The sequence below is a fragment of the Varanus komodoensis genome, unplaced genomic scaffold (genome assembly GCF_004798865.1).
Source record: "Varanus komodoensis strain SLA01 unplaced genomic scaffold, ASM479886v1 scaffold64, whole genome shotgun sequence".
NCBI lineage: Eukaryota > Metazoa > Chordata > Lepidosauria > Squamata > Varanidae > Varanus > Varanus komodoensis.
The window spans coordinates 3,128,460-3,154,190 of record NW_025336273.1 but is presented as its reverse complement, the minus strand read 5'-3'; the positions used below and the strand labels follow the sequence as shown (position 1 = coordinate 3,154,190).

At 51.1% G+C, this 25,731-nt stretch overlaps 1 protein-coding gene across 1 annotated transcript in view; it reads left to right on the top strand.

The window, feature by feature from the left end:
• Positions 1-24,769, top strand: part of FZD3 (frizzled class receptor 3) — a 31,267-nt gene extending 6,498 nt beyond the window's left edge. The window contains exons 2-6 of the mRNA XM_044450319.1: positions 5,060-5,256; positions 8,168-9,185; positions 17,636-17,784; positions 20,422-20,655; positions 24,556-24,769. Of these exons, the coding sequence (XP_044306254.1) occupies positions 5,060-5,256; positions 8,168-9,185; positions 17,636-17,784; positions 20,422-20,655; positions 24,556-24,769 (1,812 nt within the window). The remainder of the gene's footprint in view (positions 1-5,059; positions 5,257-8,167; positions 9,186-17,635; positions 17,785-20,421; positions 20,656-24,555) is intronic.
• The last annotated feature ends 962 nt before the right edge of the window (positions 24,770-25,731 follow it).

The window sequence follows — 25,731 nt, the reverse complement described above, 5'->3', positions numbered from 1 at the left end:
GTTTTGGGAGCAGGGGAACAAATTCTGAGAGAAATGCCACTTCTTTGGCAGCAGTTTTCAGAGACCTACCGACAGTTTGTCCCTTTCAGAATCTAGAATGAATTATGTATAACTTGGTTTGCTCATCAAAGTATCATTAAAATTAAAACACTTAAAATACATTCAGTAAGTTTATAATTATTCTCTGAAAAAAACTAAACTTCTCAATTATTGAATATGATGATTTTAAAAGTAAATCAAGTTATGCATAATACATGCTGTGCTTCTGTTTCATACAGTGGGCCAGAAGGGAAGTCATCAAGTAGTTCCTGAAGCAGCTGAATCAAAAGAAGCAGGAAGGGCTGGAAGCAGATGAGGACGGGGCAATTTTTCCTGCCTGAAAAATTGATGGCACTGCAGCTTAGGGAAATCTGGTCTGAAGGAAAATCCGGTAGCTTGTTTGGTTGGGGTAGAGTCTCTTGCCTGTGCAGAATAGGAACCAAACACATTTGATGCAAGTTTCTTGGAGTGTTCTTACGGTACGCATGAAAGCACAAGAGCCATGCCCGATTACCTCAAGCGCCCACGCAGTCCCGCATTCTGTTCACACAGCGGCCTATCAGCTGCCCCTGCGAACCCTGGAGCGGGACATGCACCCCTCCTGCCCGTGTTCCCCGGCAAGTGGCGTGCACAGCCCACTGCCTCTCTGGTGCCGGAGCTGAAACATGGATGCCAGGGTGGGTAGCCATTGGTAGCCCTCTCCATGGATTGGTCCGGTCCCCTATTAACTCGGTCCAGATTGGTCGCCGTGACTATGTCTTGTGGAAGTGAGTTCCGTAGTGTAACTCTGTGCGGTGTGAAGAAGTGTCTGCTTTCACTTGCCCTGAATTGCCCACCAAGCAGCTTCATGGGATGACCCCTTTGGAGTCTAATGTTATGTGAGTGAGAAGAGACACCTTCCTATCGGTTTTTCCACCCCAGGAATAATTCTGTTCACCTCTGTCATGTCTTCTGTTTTCACCCTTTCTCTTTGTTAAGCAATTTCAGATGCTGTAAGTTATTATGGGGCCGTTGTTCCAGTCCCTTGATCTTTTAGTAGCCCCTTTCTGCCCTTAATCCAACTCTAAAACATAATTTTCCAGGTGCGATGACAAAAGCTGTACATATTATTCTAAGCGTGGGTTCATCATGAAGATAATTTTGGCAGTATTATTTTCAGTTCTTTCCTAACATATTACTTGCCTTCAGTTTTGCTAGCACAGAATTTGCCTTTTTTCCACAGCTCTGAATGCTGGGCTGGCATTTTCTTCAAGCTGCCCACCACAACCTTAAGCTCTCCTTCTTGGTCAGTCATCGCTAGCTCAGATCCCTGGTTCATACTTGAATTTGGGATTCTTTGCTGCAGTGTACATTAATTTAAATTTGCTTACGCTGAGCTGCATTTGCCATTTTGATGCCCATTCTTCCACCTCAAAAAGATTCTTTTGGAGATTCTCACAATCCTGTCCTGTTCTAACCACCCTAAATAATTTTGTATTGTCAGCAGAGTTGGCCATGTCACTGCGCATCGCTAATTTGCGATCATTTAGCAATTAGTTGAAAAGCATTAGTCCCAGTGCAGGTCCCTCTGTGACCCCACAGTTTGCATTTCTGCAGTGGGAGAAACTGCCATTTATTCCTACTCTCTGCCTTTAGTTCTTTAACTAGTTCCTCATCCATAAGAGGCTTTCCCCTCTTATTCCAAGACTGCTACATTTGTTCAGGGGTCTTTGGTGGGGGATATTGTCCAAAGCCTCTTAGAGATCCAAGTAAACAATAGCTACCCGATGAACTCTGGCCACATGTTTCATAACATGGTCAAAGAATTCTCTGTCTGCTTACTAAGTTTATCTTTAACAACACTGTCAGCCAGTTTACTCAGAACAGACATTATGGGAACCAGCCTGTAATTTCCAGAATACCCATTGAATCCCTTTTTAAAATTCGGTGGTACACTAGCCATTCTCCAGTCCTTTGGTATAGAAGCTGATTTTGGGGACATGTGACATGCTTTTGATAGAACACCAGCAGTTTCGTTGTTGAGTGCTTTAAGAGCTCCACAGTAGATGCCACCCGGGCCTGGTGATTTAGTAACTTGAAGCTAGACAGCAAGACTGACAAGATTGGGCATTTTATATTTTGTCACCAGTATAAAAATGTAATAATAATAATATTTGCCTTAGCTCCTCAGACTGCCTTCCTGAAAGCTTCAGTTCTGGCGCAGGTTTCTGTCATGGATCTTCTGCACTGAGTACAGATCCTCAACCTATTCACAATCTCCTGCTCCTCCTTTAGTCCTGTTTTACTCCCTTATCACCCAGTGGTCCGCTTCCTTGCTTCTGGTATCTTTAAAGAATTCTTTGATGTTGATCTTGCTGGCGATATGCTTTCTTCTCATTATCTGCCTGCTTCTCCGTTGTGCAAGCCTGTGCTCTCTTTTGTTTTCCACATTTGGGCAGACAATTCGTTTTCTGAAGGAAAGCTGCTCATCTGCCACAGCTTCCGGGACACTCCGTGTTCACTGTACTTCTGTGCAGCACAAGGTGTCTCTGGTGTGTGCCTCTTCAGCTTCGACATTAAGGCCTCTTTAATTGACTGTACTGAGATCAGACTGACTATGTGCTCTGCAGCCACAGATGGAGAAGCTCCATACAGTCAGTCAAAACTAGACCAGGGGCCGATTGTGGCTCAGATCATGAGCTTCTGGTTGCAAAATTTAGGCTTAAAATGAAGAAAATAGGGAAAATTACTAGGCCACTCAGGTAGGACCTGAATCATATTCCTTATGAATATACAGTAGAGGTGACAAATAGATTTAAGGAATTAGATCTGATAGACAGAGTGCCTGAAGAACTATGGACGGAGGTTCGCAACATTGTACAAGAGGCAGCAACTAAAAACATCCCAAAGAAAAAGAAATGCAAGAAAGCAAATTGGCTGTCTGAGGAAGCTTTACATATAGCTGAGGAAAGAAGGGGAGTGAAAGGCAAGGGAGAAAGAGAAAGATACACCCAATTGAATGCAGAATTCCAGAGAATAGCTAGAAGAGATAAGAAATCCTTCTTAAATGAACAGTGCAAAGAAATAGAAGAAAACAATAGACTAGGGAGGACCAGAGATCTCTTCAAGAAAATGGGAGATATAAGTAGATAAAGGACCAAAATGGCAGGGACCTAAGAGAGGCAGAAGAAGGCAGAGCACATCATGTGAAAGGCCAGGCTAGATGAATCACAAGTCAGAACAGGATTGCTGGGAAAAATAACAACCTCAGATATGCAGATGCTACCACTCTGATGGCAGAAAGTGAAGAGGAACTAAAGAGCCTCTTGATGCGGGTGAAGGAGGAGAGTGCAAAAGTTGGCTTGTAACTCAACATTAAGAAAACTAAGATCATGACATCCGGTTCTATTGCTTCCTGGCAAATAGATGAGGAAGAAATGGATGTAGTGACAGGTTTTATTTTCCTGTGCTCCAAGATCACCACTGTCAGGGACTGCAGCCAAGAAATTAAAAGACGCTTGCTCCTGGGGAAGAAAGCTTTGGCAAATCTAGAAAGCATACTAAAAAGCAGAGACATCACCCTGCCGACAAAAGTGCGTATAGTCAAGGCTATGGTTTTCCCAGTTGCAGTGCATGGCTGTGAGAGCTGGACCATAAGGAAGGCTGAGCACTGAAGGATTGAGGCCTTTGAATTGTGGTGCTGGAGGAGACTCTGTGAGTCCCTTCGACTGCAAGGCGATCAAACTGGTCAGTCCTAGAGGAGATCAACCCTGACTGCGCTTTAGAAGGCCAGATAGTGAAGATGAAACTCAAATACTTTGGCCACCTGATGAGAAGGAAGGACTCCCTGGAGAAGAGCTTGATGCTGGGAACGATTGAGGGCAAAAGAAGAAGGGGACGGCAGAGGATGAGGAGGCTGGATGGAGTCACTGAAGCAGTCGGTGTGGGCTTGGGTGGACTCCGGGGGATGGTGGAGGACAGGGGGGCCTGGAGGAGTGTTGTCCATGGGGTCGCAATGGGTTGGACACAGCTTAGCATAAATAGCATAGCTGTTTTACCACATGCTCATAGTCTTCTTCCTCCCTTCTACACATTTGGCAGTAGGAAACTTGTTTCATCTTCATCCTCTGGGGATGGTTTCACCCAAAGTGGATGCCTCCTGGCTTCTGTCAGCTTTCCTTCCGATTTCAGTTTCAAAGTGGTTCTGCCGCCTTTTTCATGGCAGCAGTTGGGTTCTGTTTTGGTTCATGAGGAGCCCATCCCTCTCGTACAGGTCCAGCTTGTCCCAAAATATTCCCCAGTGTCTAACAAATCTGAAACCTCCTTCACACACCACCTTCTCATCTACCCACTGAGACTCCACCAGTTGGCCTGTCTAGCCAGTCCTGCACATCATACAGGGAGCAGTTCCAAGAGTGCCTTGGTGGTCCTGGATTTCTCTCTTCCACATAACATCCTAAATTTGGCTTCCAGGACCTCACAATTGCACTCACCACCATCACTGGTATCAACACGGATTATGATCACAGAGTCCACCTCAGCACTTACCTGTAGAGAACATAAGGATCTAAGAAAAGCGCCTAAGTGGTGTTTTGTGAAAGTTAGGCGGGACAACCCTTGGTGTTGTTCCATGGTTGCAAGAGGATAACCTGCAGAGTTTCTCTCTCAGGTGGGGTTTTAGAGCTGCATTCGTTGGTCCTGTTTGGACAAAGTGACAAGTGGTGGGTTAATTAACCCATGAATCCCAGGCATACACACCCTTTGCTTGCTATTGGCACGAGCAGCCCTCAAATGCTGCATTAAATCAAGCCAAATGAATCAACGCAACAGCCACTTGTGATGGCACTGAGCAAGTATTTGTGTTGGCGTTCTGTGTGGTATGCTGCCTGAATTATCTGTATTATTTATCTGTGTTTCTTCTGAAGCTGGGTAGAGATCGTGAGATCTTAAATTATGGCAACCACCCAGATCGCCAAGACAGAATCTAACTTGCTGCTTGGACGGAGGCCTGGGGCAGCTTAATCTTGTTTTCTCTTTCTAGCCATTCCACCCAATGGTGAACCTTGATTGCTCCCGGGATTTTCGACCATTCCTGTGCGCTCTCTATGCGCCTGTTTGCATGGAGTATGGCAGAGTCACCCTCCCATGTCGCAGAATTTGTCAGCGGGCATATAATGAGTGTTCAAAACTCATGGAGATGTTTGGTGTGTCTTGGCCAGAGGACATGGAATGCAGCAGGTAAGCAAATTCTCTGGCTTTTTGTGGGGGGTTTCCTTCTAACCCAGAATTTTACCATGTCCTGGGATGTATCAAATGACTTAAGCTTTTCAGCCTTAGGTTGAACTAACAGACTTTCATGGATGAAACCAACTCAAGCCCCCCTTCATCTTTGAGATTCTGAGACTCGATGTTGCTGTCGTTCTAGACAGTCGATCTTGTAGTTTCCTCTGACATTTTGGGAGTTTCAGATTTGTCCTTCAGTCTAGTCTTCCTAGAATGAGATGCAGGCCTGCCTTGCTGAGATCTTGCAGGTGACTGGGAGAGAGGCGGCTCTGCCGCACAGACTGTGTCATGCAGGAAGTTCCTGGAGTGTTGACTCCAAAAATGCAGAGACGGAGTCGGTCCATGAGCCCACACTTCTTGTTTTCCTTCTCAGTTAACAACTCAGAGTCACCCTGTTCCTCCATTGGTTTCATCATGCGCAGACCCAGAGACTCTGGGCTCTTTATGTTAAACAACCCAGAGTTAGCACACGAGTTGTTTCACTCATCCCTGCAGTTCCAGGATTAAGCAACTGGGGAATTCCCAGTATGGCATATGACCTGTGCCAATGGCTCAGACCGAGCTGGACCCCCTCGCCAGCAAAAGTGCTTTAACTTTTATTAATTAATTAATTTATTTTTCGATGTATACCCTGCCGTTTTCCGACAAAGGGCTCAAGGCAGCCTACATCTTTCTCCTCCTCCGTCTTATCCCCACAACAACAACCCTGTGAGGTAGGTTGGGCTGAGAGTCTGTGACTGGCCCAAAGTCACCCAGCTGGCTCCGTGGCTGAGCGGGGACTCGAACCTGGGTCGCCTGAGTCCCAGTCCCACGCTCTTCACCACGACGCCACACTAACTTTTATTCAAGAAGCTCTTTTCCTATGCTCTTGTATTTGGCGAGTTTGAAAAATACAGGTTTCCCCAACCTGGTACCTTCCAGATGATTTGGATTTCAGCTCCCATTAGCCCTAGCAGGCTGGTGGCGAATGGTCAGGAATCCTGTGAGGTGCACCCAGAGCGTCTGGCAGAGTGACAGGATGAGGAAGGCTGGGCTCAGCCAGTTCCTGGCGCCCGTCACGTTTACTTGCGGAGAGACTCGAGCACACCGTGGAGCAAAGCGACAGCAAAGGCGTACTTGGCGACTCTTGTTTTGCCTGGGTTAATTCCAGGGAGGTGCAGACCATCGCATCTGAGTCTTGTCAAACTCTGGAAAGTCCAGTTTCAAGTCAAGTTGGAGTTGCATGTACCCTTTTATTCTCCCCCTTCCCCAAATCTTATTTTGGGGAAGGAAGCCAGCTTTGTTAAGTGCTAAATAGTAAGACAGTTGTTCTTTTAGCCGATTGTGCAGCATGTTTGTGTGCATGTTTGAAAATGCCATTAAAAGCAAGAGTCAAGTGTCACGTTAAAGTCTAACATATCTTTATGGCATGCCAAAATGAAATTGTTAGTCTTTAAGGTGCCACAAGACTTTGTTGTTTTTGCTGCAAGAGACTATCCTTGCTCTCACTCTGGAATTTTCTTTGCATTAAGTAATCTTGAGTCTTTTGTGCCTTCAGTCAGAAAGAAAAATATGCCAAGTGAAGGATTCATGAGACATAAGCCACGCAAACAAAACATACCCAGGCCGGTTGAGACAGACAGACTAGAAAGTCATTATAAGCTTTTAATAATGAGGGTAATCACTCAGCTACAAGGACGGCTTAGCTTTTCTTGTAATCACTCAAACATCATCTCCCTTTTTCTTTCCTCATTTGAGTAAACTAGGAGAAACTTCATGGTTTGTGTTCAAAAGCTCAAGAACGTTGGCCTTAATAATCCTGCAGAGAACCGGGGAGCCAGTCTTCCGCTCTGCTTGGCACTGAACCCAAGTTGCCGCTGCCATTTGTCTTTAGCACATCTCTAGTTTCCCACGAGGGACTTGCTTCTTAACCCACTAGATAAGTGCAAAGCTGCTCAGTTGGTTCTGCCGATTCTTTTGACTGTAAAATACAAAGTTTCAGTCTCTGTCTGCAGTCCAAAACTCAGTTTTGTGACTGGCGTCCAAACTACTACAATTCACGGGGCAGAGGGCCGGGCCATATGGCCTGTGAAAATTAGCGGAGAGAATTGGGTAAAGAGGAGAGGTCAAAATGGCTGAGAATTAACGCCTGCCGCAGCATCTGAGACATTGCTCCGAGTGCCTCCTCTGAGGGGGGTTGGAAGGATGGCTGCCACGAAGAGGGTCTTCTCTGTAGCGATTCCTCAATTGTGGAACGTTCTCAGTGATGTCTGCATTATCAGCTTTTTGGTCTCATACTACAGTTTTCCTCTGCTGGACATTTAATGGCCATAGGATGGGAATTTTTAATGCTGGGTGGGTTTTTTAAATCAGTTGTGGTAGTTCTATTGTTAATTGATATACATTTTTTCAGTGTGTTAAATGTGTATATATTCAAGTTTTAATATTAACCACCTAGAGCTTATGGGAATGGGGCTGTATATAAATATTAAGTTAAATAAATATGTTGGGAACTACCAGAAAACTTTGGTTTTGAGCAGTATAGAAATAAAAGAAATGAAATGGGAAAAGGATGACTAAAGCTCACATACTACCTTGAAATAAGCAGCCAGAGGCTGCAGGACTCTGATAATTTGCAGCTTGCCAATTCCATTGCTGCTTGATGGAGGTTTGAAATTCTGAGACAACAGAGTGTGCTCCGTCTTGTAGACAAGATCCTGTCTTTGGGACATAATGACACCTCCTCCTTATCACTGCCTGGCATTTCATGGCCCTTCCAGGCTCCTGCTATTTAGGAATCGAGGCCAAGGAGGCCTCCTGCTTTCTTAGCAGCCAGCAACAGAGTGTGAGCGCCGACCGACCCCGTTCCCTGCTCTTGTTGTTCCAGGTTCCCCGACTGCGATGAGCCGTACCCTCGTCTTGTCGATCTCAATGTTGTTGGAGAACCAACGGAAGAGGCGCCGGTGGCCGTGCAGAGAGACTATGGCTTCTGGTGCCCCCGAGAGCTGAAAATAGACCCCGATCTGGGCTACACCTTCCTGCGGGTACGGGACTGCTCCCCTCCTTGCCCAAATATGTATTTCAGGCGCGAGGAGCTCTCTTTCGCACGGTACTTCATTGGCGTGATCTCCATCGTCTGCCTTTCGGCCACCTTGTTCACTTTCTTGACTTTCCTGATCGACGTCACGAGGTTTCGCTACCCAGAAAGGCCCATCATCTTTTACGCCGTCTGCTACATGATGGTGTCCCTCATTTTCTTCATCGGCTTCTTACTGGAGGACCGGGTTGCCTGCAACGCCTCCAGCCCCACCACGTACAAGGCCTCCACCGTGACGCAGGGCTCTCACAACAAAGCCTGCACCATGCTCTTCATGGTGCTCTATTTCTTCACCATGGCCGGGAGCGTGTGGTGGGTGATCCTCACCATCACTTGGTTCTTGGCAGCTGTCCCCAAGTGGGGCAGCGAGGCCATTGAGAAGAAGGCTCTGCTGTTCCATGCCAGCGCGTGGGGCATCCCGGGAACCCTGACCATCGTCCTGCTCGCCATGAACAAAATTGAAGGGGACAACATCAGCGGCGTGTGCTTCGTCGGCCTCTATGATGTGGATGCCTTGAGATACTTTGTCCTCGCTCCCCTCTGCTTATACGTGGTGGTTGGCGTTTCTCTGCTCCTTGCCGGCATCATCTCCTTGAATCGGGTCCGGATTGAAATCCCTTTAGAGAAGGAGAATCAGGACAAGCTGGTGAAGTTCATGATTCGGATCGGCGTCTTCAGCGTCCTCTACCTTGTGCCCCTCTTGGTGGTGATCGGCTGCTATTTTTATGAGCAGGCTTATCGAGGTGTGTGGGAAACAACATGGATCCAGGAAAGGTGCAAAGAATATCACATCCCCTGCCCTTATCAGGTGAGTGAGCACACCTTTTAAAGCAGCTGGACTTGGTCCGTGCATCCCCCCCAACTGGAAACACTAGATTCCTCCCCCCAAAAAAAACTTGGCACAACCCTCCTGCAGGGTATTTAATATGTAGAAAAATACTACATGGATACAATCATTTGGGCAACTGGGAAGTTTGACTCAGAAAATAAAGGCAGGAGAAAAAATAAATCTCATGTAGAGAATGTGAGCTTTGAAAGGTGAATAGGAATATTCAGCATCTTTTTACCTCTGGATGAGTGTGTATGCATGATGATGATCTTATAAAGTACCAAAAGTTTATTAAACATGGTAGACATTTTTTAAAAGCAAGGCAATACCTGTCTTTATGGGCTTAAAGTTGGCAAGCCATGGCCCAAAAGGAGCAGGGGATGGAGAAGGAGAAGGAAAACAAGCAGATTCATGTAGCGGTTCTTCAGATTCCCGCATCCTACTGAGAGCCAGTGGGGTGTAGTGTTTGGAGCATGGGACTGGGAGTCAGACGATCTGGGTTCGAGTCACCACTCAGCCATGGAGCCCACAGGGTGACTTTGGGCCAGGCAGAGACTCTCGGCCCAGCCTACCTTACAGGGTTGTTGTTGAGGGATAAGATGGAGAGCAGGTGGAGGAGAATGATGTAGCCAGTTTGAATTCTTTACAAAAGAAAAAAGGTGGGATATAAATCAAGCAATTACTAATCCCTTCTGCTTCAGATTTGAATCTTACCCTCAAGGAGTTGGCGCTAAAAATGTACCACACACGAACGAGAGACTTCTCAGGGTAATCCTGTGGTTTGCCCATGTGCACAGAAACCAATCTTAGGAAAGATATTCTCTGCAAACAGTTGCATAATACCTGCTATCATGTAATGCTGACTGACGGTGGGAAAATGTGGAATGGGGTGTGAAAGAGAATCGAACGGAGTGGCAGGAAAGGGGGAAGGAGAGACCTGAGTAGAAAGAAAGGGTAAAATGAACTGTCTCATGTAGGTTACTTCCTGGTTCATACGAGCAGCTCTTAACTATCTCCAGAGATGGCTGTGAGAGCTACCATAGAAATTATGCAAATACAAGATTTTAATATAGCTGGGATGAGTCACCACCATGTCTGCTCCTTTCCAAACATGAAAAAGGGAAAAAGGCAGCCCAATGAAAACTCAGTCTGCTTAGTGAGGCCGGGGGAGTAAATGACCCAGCGGGGAGGAGAAATGGAATGGAGCCGCCAGGACCGGAAACAGAAGGACTTCATGCTTTAACATTTTGCTGCAGCACCCCGCCTGTGATTCCTGTTATGACTAGCCTGAGATACTGTGAAGGGTGGGATATAGAAACAGAGTGAGTCAGAAGGGGCCTCCCGGGCCATGGAACCCCTTCTTCCATGTCATTAATGAAAAGATTAAGCAGGATCGGCCCCAGGACAGAGCCCTGGGGGACCCCGCTTGTCACTGGCCACCATCCCAATGATTCCCCGCTAAAGGTTACCTTCTGCTTTCAGTCAGTCAGCCATGCCCTAATCCACCGGACAGTGCTTTGGTGTATCCCAAAACTCCTCAGTTTCTTCACCAGGATATCATGGGGCACTTTGTCAAAGGTCTTGCTGAAATCCAGGTAAACCATCATCCACTGCATCTCCATCTAGCCACCTCGAAACCTTGTCGTAGAATTCCACAAGGTTTGTCTGGCAGGACCTGTTTTTGCGGAAGCCGTGTTGTGTGGCTGTCAGCCTCCCTTCCCTATCCAGCATCACTAGATCTCTCTCTATTATGAGCCTTTCCATTGTTTTTCCTACAATGGACATAAGGCTAACCTGTCTATAATTCCCCATGTCCCTTCTACTACCCTTTTTGAAAATTGGGACCACTGATGCCACCCTCCAGTCCACTTCACCCGTTCTACACAAGGCCTCAAAAATGGAGGCCAGCGGGCGTGAGAGAACCCCTGGCAACTCTCTTAAGTACTCTCGGGTGTAACCCGTCAGGGCCTGGCGCCTTTGTAATGTCCAATGCCCTGAGGAGCCCCTCGACTTCAAGGGGGGTGACTAATCTGTGCCCCTAAGTCCCCAGCCTCATCTAATCTCCTATGCAGATCTCCCCCGTCCTGCTTTGGGGAGAACACAGAGGCAAAATAGTCATTTAGCATCTGTGCCTGTTCCCTCATGTCAGTCACTGGATCTCCTTCCTCCTCATTTAGTGGTCCCACCACTTGTCTCCCCTTCCTCTTCCTATTTACATGCTGAAAGAAGCCCTTTTTGTTGCTCTTGATATTCTTGGCAAGTCTCAGCTCGTAATCAGCCTTAGCCTTGCGAAGAATCCTCCTGCAACGGGCCTCCTCCTCCCGGTATACCCTTTTGTCTATTTCCCCCAGAGCCCATTTCCTACGGAGGTTCCTCTTTCATCTAATCCCTCTAACCACCTCCTTTCGCATCCATGGTGGTACTCTCCTCCGCCTCCCCACCTTACTGACTAGAGGTATCGTCAAGGCTTGCGCCTCCAAAACCTTCCTTTTGAGTGCCATCCACCCCTCCTCAACTCGCTTACCTTCCAGTAACCTGTCCCAGGAGACTTTCCCCAGTCTGGCCTTCAGTTGGCCGAAGTTGGCCCTCTTGAAGTCCCAGCTTCTAGTGCTCGACCTGCTGCACGTCCACAGTCCCCTGATCTCAAAGCAAAGGATGGAGTGATCACTCGCATCCAGAGCTCCCCTAATCTGTACTTCATCTATCAGCTCCTCCCTGTTGGTCAAGACCAAGTCAAGGATGTTTCCCCCCCTCGCCGCCTCTCAGACCCTCTGTGTGAAAAACCCTCCCTCTGTAGCTTCCAGGAAGTGACGTGACCTGGCTGTCACCGCTGAGTGAGTCTCCGAACGAATATCCAGGAGATTGAAATCCCCCATAATTACTGTGTCTCTCCCCTGAGATATCCTTAGAATCTGGCCTGTCAGGACATCATCCAGGGTCTCAAGTTGACCTGGAGGGCAATAACATACCCCCACTGTCAGGTCTCTTTCCCTGTCAAAACCCCTAAGTTTCACCCAGACTGCCTCTGCCGAATCCCCATCTGTGCTGCATTCTATCTCACTGCATCCTATCTCTTCCCTGACATATAAAGCCACCCCCCACCCCTCTTCCCCTTCCTGTCCTTTCTAAAAAGGTGATACCCTTTTAAACCAACCAACCAATTCAGAGCAGGGCGTTTCAAACATATAGAAGCTTTAAACCAGCCAACCAGTTCTGGGAGCAGAGCCTTATGGAACCAGTACCTCAGCCAGACTGTCCTGTCCTGTGCGAGTGTGCCTGTCTCTGCTGAAGCCAGAGGGAGTTACCAGAGAGGCACGTCAGTCGCTGATCTGGGCAACGTGCCCCCTTTGCCTTTGCTGCTGCTTTCCGGAAAGCCCTGCCCCAAAAGGTATGGGGAGAAGCCCTTACCTTTAATGGCGACTGTGCTTGTGTGTCTGTACGCCATTGTCCTGCAGAGGAAGGCCCAGGTCACATGACCCAGAACCCAACCATTTTTCCAAACTCTGGCTTGTAAATGAAACGTGCCGTGTCCTGGCACGTGTTGCCCAGTCGCTCCCGTTGAACGACCCTGGGATGCTTCACCACTGGGCTATTTAGTGTTCATCTGAACCCGGATCTCTGGCTTATCAGAGGTCTGGGCTTGCAAGCGCTGGAACAGAGAGAGCTGATGGACATGTGGGAGAATTCAGGAGCACCTGTGCTCGTAAGGCGGCTTCTTTTGCCCGTTGCATTAATTATTTGGTCTTGCCTCCTACTTTGACCTCGCCGTCACACGCTTCTTTAGCACTGCCCTAAATTTTAAAGGATGGCAGGGTGCTCTGCAAGGTGACAGTGCGCTCATGTGCCTGTAAGCATGGACTTTCGACACAGCGATGGGCCTGACGCCACCCTTGCACACGTTTCGCATTATTTCTGTCACCGGCGCTATTAATGTCTTTGTCTGAGATGCGAAAGACTCAGCAGCAAGTATGATTGGCACGATAAAACAGACTTTACAGGTCCCCTGCCTCTCATGTGCACACACCCTTCGTTCTGTTTCTCTTCAGAGTGACTTGAATCTCTGCTTTCTCCTTTGTTCTGTTCCAGCTTAATTAGGTTAAAATCTTTCCAATTACTCTGAAATGTGCTCACACCAGGAAAGATCAGATTTCTTTCAGTAAAATTAATGGTGTATGTGCTTATGCAGCTATGCATGTTCTCCGTATACAGAAAAGCTGCTCACCAAAGGTGGAGTTGAGAATTTCATCAGTGGGTATATGCTGAAAATAACAGATGAATTGTGTTTATTGTATTACTGTAAGCCTGATAGGAAGAACATAAAACCCACAAATGTAGTTCGATCGTTAAAAGGGTGTGTAGAGGAAAAGATGTGAAAACCGGCCAAGCTGCTTGTCTCGATGTCAGAACAGAAAAGATTGCTAGAAGACAAGTTTCTACACTCAGGGCAGCTCTTGCTTTTTTAACCCCCAGTCTGGGGTTCATGGGCAGCCTTTCTAGGGCCTTCTCAACCTCTTCTGTGCCCCCCATCTTTGCTGTAAGAACTACCAGTGTAACACTGGGTTCTGTGCAAAAAAAATTTGGAGCAGTATTTTGGATTGGAATCGGGGCACCGGCCTCAGGCCCCCACTGGGTTGTGCAGCCCACGTGCGTGGCCACGGGCATGCCGTGCCTCACGGTGCAGCTGATGGAGGCAAAACGCCGTCCTGGGCAGCGTGGCAGCAGAGCGGTGGGTGCATGCGCGGTGCATCAGCGAGTATGGCTCAGTGCGCTTTCTGCCTGCGGAAAGGTGGCGGGGGGAGCGAGTGGAACGCCAGAGGCACATCCAGCAGGTGGCGCTTGGCGGGCTGCCCTGGCCCCCGCTTCTGTGGCTTTGCCCCGGATGTGTGCGTCGCAGCTTGGCCGTTGCGCCAGGAACGCCTGGCGCACGGCCTGGCTTCTGTGGTGTTTCCCACGTGGCAGGCCGATTCTCTGCATCTGCTTCTCGGCTCAGAGCGGCTGCTTTGAAAAATGAGGGATCGGGGTGCCGCGAGGTGCTGCCAGAGCAAAATGACAGTGGGGGAGGCGTTATGGACTGTCCTGCCCTGAAGACTGTCAGGATGCTCCTGGAGACCCCTCTGTCAGGGATGCTTTGATCTGGGGGGCTGCACTGGACAGAGGTTGGGCCCCTGGCCTGCCTGGCCTCTTCCTGGAGCACGGAGGAGCCGCAACATGACTGCTCGGGTGACTTCATTCAGTACGTTTCTGCACCGCCCTGTAGCATCACGGTGCTGTGAGCTGAGTGCATTCCAGAGGCAAAGCTGCGGTGCTCAGAATATTTTCACTCTTTGACTTCATTGGGGTTCGCGGAGGATTTTGTTCGACCATATCCCGAATGCAGAAGCACGGAGAGCGGTGCTTGGGGGGCCAAGGGGGACGCCATGGGGCTTCGCAGGGCCACCCAGAGGGAGCTCTCCTGAGCCTGTACAATGTCCCAGCTGCTCCGCTGCCAGGCTGCGGCGTGTCTTTTGAACTGCGCGGTGCCTTTCTGCAAGAAAGGCTGTGCTCACCCCCAGCTTTCGGGGCGCAGCTCTAAGCAGTGGCTGGAAGGAAGCTGTCCCCTCCGAGGGCAAGGGTGTGCCATCTGCTAATTGTCGCGGACCGTGCCCCTGAGTTAAGCACATCGACCCGAGGAGGCAAGAAAGCAAAAACGTCGCGCAGCTCTGATTTCTGGCTGAACTGTGGCCTGGCCGGGCGTGTTGTTGATGTTCCCACCACCTGATCCGGAGAGGGCCTCAGGGACTCTTCCTCACACTGTGCAGCACAGCTGAACGAGAGCCCTGCTGTTGTTTTGCATTTGGGAGCACCGAGATTAACCTTCCAAGCTGTTGCCGATGAGGAGGTTCTTAACATTCAGCTCCTGGCAGGATCTCCAACCCTGTTTTGAAGTTTTACTGCTGCTTCCCCTGGTCTTTCTTTGGAAGCAGTCCCAGCAGAGGAAGTGCTGGAGCTGGGCCAGGGTTTTGTTCCTTAATTCTCCCTCAGGCATAAAAAATGATTGGTGTAGAAGCTACTCACCATCTGGTGTAGTCAGTTATGCTATTTAAATTATCAGAGTGGGTCTGGGGAAAGGAGCTGCAGTTTGGAATTGGAGAAACCATGGATTCTCCGCAGTCTCTCCTGCTCTTCAGCCACTACATGGCCTGATTGCCCTTTCCCACGCACACAACGTCTGCTCAAGGGGAGAGGAGACAGACCACAACGCCCTGCGCATTTTTGCAAAGCTTTTATTTCCCATCAAATCAAGCGGGGTCAACCATCCCTTTCTCGCCCGCCACTGCGTGGCGTCTCCATGAGATCTTTGCCGCCCCTTTCTGCCTCTGGGCCATGCGTGATGCTGAGGACATCTGACAACACGATAAATGCCCCCAGCTTCAGTTGCTCCAACAGCTTCATTGGTGGCATCTCTGAGGGAGCGGCCGATATTTGCTGAGAAATGGCCAAGGCTGCTAGTGCACAAGAACAATGCCTGATACGTTAGCAGCTCACAAAGGCTGCGCAGAGGCAGGCTGCTCGGAAGAGGCGAAGGAACAACGGCCCCTTCACCGCTGCCTGGCACCGGCTCGGCTCCAGCAAGAGCGGCCTGACGGACTGTACCGAGGGCGGAGGCGCAGGAGCTCTGCTGCGGGGGAAGCCGCCTTCCTCCTTGCCACTCCCATCATTCTGGGCTGGGTGGGGTGCTGCATGAGTCGCCACTGTTCAAACCACTGCCCCTGCATCTGCTTGCCCTCTCAGAAACCACGTAGCTGAATTTTGCAAAGACAGAGGCTCTCCCCACCCCTGCTCCACAGCAATCCCCTTCCCCTTGCCAGCAACAAGCAACCGGAATGTGAAATCGGAAAGGTAGCGAATTGTGCCATATGCTGCAGAAGGGAATCTGGATGGGCAGAAGCAAATCTAATTGGCTGCCTTTTGTTTAGCAGACGGCATTTAGACGTTCCATGAGAGGGCGGCCTCCCTCTCCCTCCTGTGGTGCAAGGCGCACTTGTGTTCATCAGCTCGGTTCACATCATTCATGAGTCGAAGGCTGTTTTGGGGGGGTTCCTCTCAGAGGACGACTGCCGTGCATTTAAAAAGGCGCTCCAGGGCCTTCCGAGCAGGCGGTTGGTCATCGGTGCGATCCCGGCCGGCACGCCTGCCTTCTTGACCGTCGGTCCCCCCTTGCTGCTGCTCGCACGTGTTCACATCCCACCCGAGCCGGAGGCCTGGGACCCCTCTGGGAATGGCATCCCCTGCAGAAGAGGGGCAGCCCCCACCCCACAGAATGCCCACGTGTCCGTGCGTGACGCACGCGGATATGCCCCGTCTCCTCCCCCCTTGCAAATTCTGCAGCGTTACAGCTGAAGAAGCCCTGCTTTGATACCAAGCAAGAGGCCCCCTTTCAAGCCTGATTTGATACCCAGCCGTCGCGAGGCCGGAGTGTGTGGGGAGGGCTGATCTTTCTGTCCCCGGCGGGGGTGGGGGGGTCTGAAAGGGCAGCTTTTTGGGCCGGCTGCTGGGCGTTTGCAGGGCACCAGGTGGTTGCCGCGCCAGGCCTAAGCAGAGCGGCTTGCCTCCACGTGGCCGCCTGCGCAGCGCTGCACTGACATGGCCGGCAGTCGTCGCTTGGGTGGCTTGCTGGATCAGGCCGGTGACCGGTCCGGCCCAGCACTCCCTCCCCATGGCGGCAAAGCGGCCACCCACAGGGTCCCTCGAGGCCTCCTGCCCAAACTTCCTTTGCCAAATGTTGCCTCCTGGTTTCCGGGGCCATTTCGGCATGTTTTAGGAAATATTTATATATGCCGTCCATATTTGCCCTCCCGCCCCTTGAGGTCGGCAGCAGAGGCTCTCCTCCAGGAGCCTTTTGTGAGAGAGATCAGGAGGCAAAGTACCCGGAGGAGGGCCTACTCTGTGGTGGCGCCTCATCTGTGGAATGTGCTCCCCAGAGAGGTCCGCCTGGCGCCGTCATTTGCTTTTCGGCACCAGGCCAAGTCCTTTTTATTCAAACGATATTTTAATAATGTTTAATATTTATAGGTTTTAATTGTGCAGCCAGGGTGTTTCCAGGTTTTAATTGTAATTGTTATTTATATTGTATTTATTTATTTCTGTGAGCCGTCCCGAGGCTATGTAGCAAGAGGATGGCATATAAAAAACTTTAAATAAATAAATAAATTTATGGTCCATGAGAATCTTTGAGTCTTTCTCTTTGGGACTGTGATCATTTAAATTGCCCAGTTTTAAGATGGGTCTGCCTAGATTTATCCTGGCTCTGATGCGTCATCTCGCCAAAGAGATGCAAAACAAGGCACACAGATGCCCTTCGCCTTTGGCCTAAAGCAATTATTTTAAACCCGTTAGCAGATGGGTTTGCCTCCCGTTGTTTCTTATCTGTACTCGCCTCCTCTTTCCAGGTCACCCAGATGAGCCGCCCAGACTTGATCCTCTTTCTGATGAAGTATTTGATGGCTCTTATAGTGGGCATCCCATCTGTCTTCTGGGTTGGAAGCAAGAAGACCTGCTTTGAGTGGGCCAGCTTCTTCCATGGGCGCAGGAAAAAAGAGTGAGTTCTGATCGGTAAAAAAAAGTTGCAAGACAACTTACAACTGTTGTAATTTACCAGCACCCTAATTTGAATCAAATGGTGTTCTAAAGCCTGAGAAAAGCATTTCCCTTAATAATCTCTCACGAGTCAGAATTACTTACCTCTGTTTTTACCTTGCTTTTTGCCGTCTTTTCTTGTTCCGGCTCAAAAGCTGACCAGCCAACCCCACTGTCTTATTTTAGTGCTTGCATGGGGCTGGGCAGCTAACTGGGGCAAAAGGGGCTAACCAGGCCATCATTCTCTCTTGGATCATGCTTCAGCTTGTTTGCCCACATCCACAGCGGTGGCGCTGCAGCTCAGCCCTCCAGTGGGACCCCGGTGGTTACGGGCCGGCGCAGATGCCGTCCCCCAGCGTTGCATCCAGGGATGCTTTGAGGTCCAGGATTCCTGCCAGGGACGTGCTTCCTCTGCTCTTTCCCCATGAAGTCACTCACCGTTCTGCCCCAAGACCGGTCCTGCACCCCGACTGGAAGGAGCGGCCGTCATTTCCTTTCCTTTGACCAGAATACCCACCCCCTGTCCTGTTGCTGCCTTTCCATCCACCCTTCCCTCGGGCCCATTGCCTCCTCCGCGCCAGCTCCTGTCACTCTGTCCCTGGGTGCCTTGTCTGCAGCGCTGTTTCCTCCCAGGAATCTCCTGGCACTCATTCCCCTGCCGGCTCTGCAAAGCCGCCCTGCCCCCAAGACCTCGCGTGGTTTGAATCCACGCCAAGCCGACCTCCCGGGATCTGGATCTTGAGCATCCTGGCCCAGCACGGAAGCACTGAGCGCCTGGTGTGTTTACGAACCAGTTGAGCCGGTCGGAGGCGGCAGCTTCGGCACCCACAGTGCAGGGCAGCGCAGAGTCTGAGAGCACAGAAGGCACGCCTGGCTGGCAGGGCAGAGGTATTTTCCCTCCCCTGCTGGAAACGGGGGGTTGAACCTGGGGCCTCCTGCGTGTTCTACCCCTCAGCCTCCCTCTTCCGTCATTCTCCTTGTTCGGGTTGAGCGCTTTCGTACAGGTCCAAACTCCGAAGGGACTTTGGACAGCCCAGCCCCGTGGCAGCCCAGAGCGTCATCACGGGGACGGTCTGTTCGTACCTCCTGACGGCACCGTCACCATCGCTGCATTTGTGTGCCGCCCCCACAACCCACAGGGCTCTCCGGGTGGCTTGCAGCAGCAGGACAAGCAAATACATACTCCGTACAAGCAGTACAATATGTAACTGTGAGCAATGCAAGATCAAATAATACAATACATAATATCATAAGAATGTCAGCAATACACAGTACAATATAAGGAGGGCCTTCTCTGCGGTGGCGCCCCCCCATGGAATGCACTCCCCATAGCGGTCCGCCTGGTGCCATCATTATTTGTTTCTCGGCGCCAGGCTAAGACCTTTTTATTCCAGCAATATTTTAATAACTTTTAATATTAGCTATATTTGTTTTAATCTGCAGCCAGGGTGGATCTGGAATTTTATTATTATTATTATTATTATTATTATTATTATTATTATTATTATTATTACATTTCTATGCCGCCCCTTGCCGAAACCTCGGGGCGGCTTACAACATGATAAAATACATTGAAATACAATAGTACATAATAAATTACCATTAAATATAAAAATACAAAAAATACATTGATTTACAAATTTTTTATTTATGTAAGCCGTCCTGAGGCTCTGCGAAAGGACAGCATATAAATAAATAAACACAATGTCAACAATAATAGGGTACAGCTGTAACCCCCCCCCCACACACACACACATACAGCCCAATTCCCCATCAATACAGTTAACTAAAGTAACACAGCCCCACAGGCCACTTCCCCCAGTGGGGCCCAGTCTTGCCTGGCGGGCTGCACACTTCTAACGGCCTTGTGCTGTCGCTGTGTTGTGACGATAGTTATATGAAGGGGCGGAGAGAACGCAGGTAACCCAGTGGTCCAGGGCAGCCAGGGCACATGGATAGGGACATGCTAGCCTGTGGCCACATGGGAGCTGTAGCGGCAATTCTCGGGGTCAGCACATGGTGTCTCGGTGGGGCTGTAAGTGCCATAGTGACACTTTTGCCCTCCTTCAGTCTGGGCAGTTTCTTGTTTCCAAATGCAAGAGCTAGACTGTGCCCCAGTCTGTTCCCCTCGATGCTTGAGGTACGCTGTATACAAATTCAGGGTGCTGGTTTTAACCCATAAGCTTTGGGGTTTTGGACTGCAGTACCTACTGGAGCGCCTCTCCTGGCCTGAATCTGCCAGGACCCTACATCTGAGGTCTTCTGAGGGCCACCTTGAAGGAGATTTGACTGGTGGCATGACAGAAGGCGGCCTCCTTGGTCATAACCGCCTGATTATGGAATGGTCTCCCCACTGAGGTGCACCTGGCACAAACTCCGCTTTCCTCCTGGTGGCCTCTGTGCGGAGGCATTTCATGCTCGAGCCTGCCTTTGATGCGCAGTCGTTCAGTGGCTCTTAGCAGCACATGGAAGCGGGGCTTGTGCTGGTTGCTTTGATTGGGCCCGGTTGTCCCCCCCCTCCCCCCCCACCACTTCGTGCTTTTGCCATTCGTGCTGCTGCTGCTGCTACTGAATGGACAGAGCTTGCTTTGCGCTGCAGGATGGTGAATGAGAGCCGGCAGGTGCTGCACGAGCCCGACTTTGCCCAGTCGCTGCTGAGGGACCCCAACACCCCCATCACCCGCAAATCCAGAGGCACCTCCACCCAGGGGACGTCCACCCACGCCTCCTCGACCCAGCTGGCCATGATGGACGACCAGCGGAGCAAAGCCGGCAGCGTCCACAGCAAAGTCAGCAGCTACCACGGCAGCCTGCACAGGTCGCGGGACGGCAGGTGAGGAGACCGAACGCTGGCCGTGCCGTGGCCTCGGCATGCCTCGTGTGTGTGGGGCCGTTGCCCGTGGGGCTCAGGGAAGGCGGCTGAGACCGCGTCCCCAGCCCTGCAGTAGCGAGGGCCCCTCTTCTCCCCTCGCTTCTCCGGGTTGGTGCGGCACCGCACGGTGATCTGGTGGGGCCTGCAGGGGCCGCAGCTCCTCGCAGAACAGTGGAGTTGGAAGGGCCCCGCTCGGAGGCTGGGTCCAGCCCCTGCTCAGTGCAGGCGTCGGAGGTGGAGCGTGGCCAGCGGATGGTTGCCCAGCATCTGCATGCCCCCTGTGCAGAAGTGCCCACGACCTCCTAGCGGGTAGTTGGTTCCATTGCCGTCTCTCTAACAGCCAGGATGTTCTTCCTGACGTTCAGCTGGAAGCTGGCTTCCTGTAACGGGGGCCTGTTAGTCTGCGTCCTGCATGATCGAGAAGAGACCCCAGCCTCCCCCTGCATGGCACCCTGAAGTGTGCGACCGTATCTCCCTGCAGCCGCCTCTAGGCGACCGTTCTTCCCATCTCTCCTGAGAGGGCCTTGTTTTCGGCCCCTGGGTCGTCCATGTTGCTCTTCTCTGAACCCGTTCCAGCTTGTCCGCGTCTTTCCCAAACTGTGGTGTCCAGAAGTGGACACACGACTCCAGGGGGAGTCCAGCCAGTGCTGGGGAGAGGAGGACTAGTGCTTCCCGTGATTTGCAAGCTGTACTTCTGCTAATGCCGCCCGAAAGAGCACTGCCTGTTTTTGCAGCCACATCAGTTTGTTACCTGATATTCAGCTTGCAAGCTGTGATAGCTTCAGGACCCTTCTCACTTATCATACTGCTGAGTCAGGTATCCCCATCTTGTAACCGCATTTAGTTTCTTTTCCCCAGGTGCACAACTTGGCATTTGTCCTTATTAAATCTCATTCTGTTGATTTCAGCCCAACCCTCCAATCTATCAAGATCACTTTGAACTTTCTGCCTTCCAGAGTAAAGGATTAGCTACCCCATCCAATTACGTGTCATGTGCATATTCAAAAAGCCCCCCCACCCCCCGCCGCAGTTCCTCATCCATGTCATTAGTGAAAGTGTTGGCGAGCACTGGGCCAAGATCAGAATCCTGGGGTAGCCCACTCCTTAAGGTGCCATTAATGAGCTCTCTCTGGGGCCGAATCTGTAGCCAGCTGTGGATCCACCTGATCATTGTTCCATCTATCCCACTTTGGGTAGCTTGCCAATGAGAAGATTGTGGAGCACTTTGTCAGAAGCTTTCCTGAAGGCAGGATACATTATGTCCACAGCATTCCCACATTACCTCAGGGAGGTTACCCGGTCAGAAAACGAAATCAGATCAGTCTGGCAGGATTTGTTCTTGAGGAATCCCTGTTGGCGTCCAGTAATCACTGAATTGTTCTCACAGTGTTTGCAGACTGGCTGCTTTATGATCTGCTCCAGCATTTTCCTAGGAATTGATGCCACTCCACCTGGCCTGTAGTTCCCAGGTTTCTCGTTTTGGCCCTCTCAAGGCAGGGACAACACCGTCCCTGCCCTGGTCCCGTGCCGCCGTGCCTGTCCTGCACAATTCCTGCAAGAAACTAGCAGTGAGGTTCAAAGTGCTGAGTAGTTCTTTGGCCACCGTTTCCAAGCTGCGGCCTGGCCCTTCAGCTTGCATTTCCCCTTTGCAGGGAGGTCACGGACTCCTTTTGGAAGAGGACCAAACCAAAGTGGAACTGGGGCACTTCTGCCCTTGGTCAGCTGCTCCCTTCTTGCCATCCGCACTGAACCACCATTTCTATGCCTTTTGTTGCACAGGCAGACAAATCTGAGGAAGGGCTTTCGGTTTTAACATCCCTCCTCAGCCGGATCCCATTCCCAGCTTCAGCCTCCCTGACGCCAGCCCTGCAGCCCTCTGCTGCCTTTGCCACCTGGCCTCCCTTTCACGTCCCATAAGGCTCATGTATGTGCTTCGTGGCCTAGAATTACAGAATCACAGACTCAAGGAATAGGAGAGTTGGAAGGAGCCACGAAGGCCATCTAGTCCAGCCCTGGCTGTTGCGGGACACCAAATCACACCATCCCGCTCAGGTGGCCTCCCAGTTCGCCTTGAATGTCTCCGGTGTGGGAGAGCCCCCCACCTCTCCGGGCAGCTGGTCCCACTGCCATGTTGCTCTGACCGTGAGGAAGCTTTTCCTGATGCCCGGCCTGGATCTGGGTTGTCGCAGCTTGACTTGATTACTTTGTGTCCTGCACTCCGGCATCAGCAAGAAGAGATCTTGGCCTTCCTCTTTGGGGCAGCCTTTGAGGTGCTCCCCTTCCCCTTCCCTTCCCTAGGCTAAGCATGCCCAGTTCTCTCTCTCTCTCCTCACAGGGCAGTGTTTCCAAACCCTGGATCATTTTTGTTGCTCTCTGCAGGACGCTTTCTAATTTTTCTGCATCTTATCCAAGGTCTCTTTCAGTTCCGTTGAGCCACGTATTCCCCATCTTGTACTGATGCCTTTGGTTTCTTTTTCCGAGGTGGAGGACTTGGCTCTTGTCCCTACTGAATCTCATTCTGTTTCTTTCATCCCAGCATTCAGGGTTATCGAGAACCCTGGATCTTCATTCTGTCTTCTAGGGTCTAGCTAACTTTGTACAATTTTTGGAAGATTGTGATTGGAAACTATCACAGCTACTCTCTCCTTTGTGGTGCATAAGCCTTTGTCTGTTGTTCGCCCAGGCGTGCTTCTCCCTCCCCTGCAGGAGTCCATTTAAGGCCCTCCTGATGAACATCTTCATGCTGGCCAAACGCACGATTCTCAGTCCTTGTGAGATGCATCTCTTGCCAGGAGTCCAGGAGGTGCAGCCCACGGTCCCAGAAACTAATCTCTCGCATCAGCGCCACCCCTATCGTCAGGCCTTTACGCGGAGTATTTTTCTGCAAAGCCTGACGTGGTTTCTCGAAAGCTCTACTTGGCCGTGCTGTTTGTTCCCCCGTAGTTGAGAAGAAAGGGGCACGTGCCCGTGGGCTGTGTGAGCTCTGGGACACGTGGGCCACATCTCTCCTCTGTTCTCCAGGGGGACAGCAGCTCCTGGCAGTGGGTCAGACGGGTCTGCACGACACACGTGGGTTTCCGTGGCCCCTCGCAGCCCCACCCTTCCCCGCCGCTGATGGCCTTGGAGTCATTCCCTCTGCCCGGCGGGCCTGCGGCCTCTCGCTTGCCATGCCCAGGTGACCAGCTGTGCTGCCCCCGCAGGCTGCCTTCTGCTCTCATCCTCAGGCGCCTGCGGGAGCCCCTACCCCTCCGTTGCTTCCCGGGGCTTCAGCTGCGTTCTGTTCCCAACCGGTGGCTGCGTCCAGCCCAGGTTTGGCAGGAGGCGCCTCGTCATGGTAACGAGCCGGCCCTCACATTCCTCCGCTTCAGCACAAAGCTGAGATAATCAGGTCACTGGTATAGATGCCGCCCTGGAATGTGCCACTTGTGTTTCTGACATGCGTCACTGTCCATCTGGGCAGCGGCTCAGCTTAAGAGTAACTGAGGATCTAAATTAATGAGGCTTGAGTTCGCCGCAACATGAGCCCTATTGGTTTCGGTGGGGCTGTGGCTAAATATGACCGTCTCTGGAACCAGCCATTCAGGTGCATGCAAGAGGCGGTGGAACAAGCCAAAGTAACTTCCGGCCAAAGGAGCCTCCAGAAAGCACGTGATGCTGAGATGGCCCACTCTAGAGCCCTAAGCAGGGATTGCTCTGGGGAGCAGGCAGCCTGGCTGGGGGTGGGGTGGCGGGGACCCGAGAGGCTCTGCCCCCGGTTGCAGCTCACCTCATGGTACACAGCCTGTGGGAGGGGACGCGTGCTGGAAAGTGTCGCTGCCTCCTGGCCCGTGTTCCTGAAACGGATGAGTCTTTCTGAATTAGGTATACTCCCTGCAGCTACCGTGGGATGGAGGACCGGCTCCCTCATGGCAGCATGTCCCGGCTGACCGACCACTCCAGGCACAGCAGCTCCCACCGGCTCAACGACCAGTCGCGCCACAGCAGCACCAGGGACCTCAGCGGCAACCCGGCGACCCACATCACGCACGGCACGAGCATGAACCAGGTTATCGAAGAGGACGGGGCCAGCGCGTGACCGGCACCTTCCTTCTCCACCCCGGACCTTCCCTCAGCAACGCTCGCTTTGTTTCAGAGGAACGAAGCTCGCGTCGCGTCCTCCCTCCGATCAGGTACTGACTCTGCAGAATGGCATCTGGCTGGAGCGCAGCCGTCTCCCCTCGCCAGCAGTTTCGCCAAAGGGTTGCCTTGGACCCACAACGCCGCTGGATCCAGCCCACGAGCTGACTTTGACGGCGCTTGCATTTTGGACTCCTCATTACGACGTTATTTATTGATCACCATTTTGCTTGATGACTGACTCTTGGAGGGTTGTGTTTGTTTGTTTTAAATCTCCCCTTGCTTTTATAAAAGACGTACCATGAAGGTCCTGTGAAGAGCCCCCCCCCCAGGCAAAAGACAGCTGCTGCTGCTTCGTTTTGGCACGGCGGTGGGGGGATCCTCCCTGCAAGTCTTCTGGTTGTTTCTCTGATAGGATAATAAGCTAGTTCGTTTTTGTGCAGCACAGGTGTGAGCTGCACATGGGAAGTGACACAAGGGCCACCTGCAGGGAACTCGGGTGTTCCAGGCAGTTACACTGGAGTTTAGCGGAAGGAGACTGAGCACAGCCCCTGCGTGAGGGTGCGTGCTCTTGACCGAAGTGGCTCGCCTCGGTTGCAGGGGCTGGGGAGGGAGGGAGGCAGGGAATGAGCGACAGCGCCGTAGCTTAGCGTACTGTTTGTGCTTCTGTAGAGGGTGTTTCAGTTTCCAGCCTGTTTACAGTTTTTACACAGGGTAAGAAGGAAAGTGGAGTGGGGCATCGGTTTCCACAGCTGAATCCATGACTAGGAGAGAAATAGATTTGTCCGTTCCGCTACCTTCTGCGGTCTTTTGAATATTATGAAAATGCCCACATTCCTGACCCCGTTCAGCCTCAGTGCCTTGAACAGCTCCCGCTGTATCTAGGGCGTTCCCCAGAGGGGAAGAGTTAATGGCATCTAT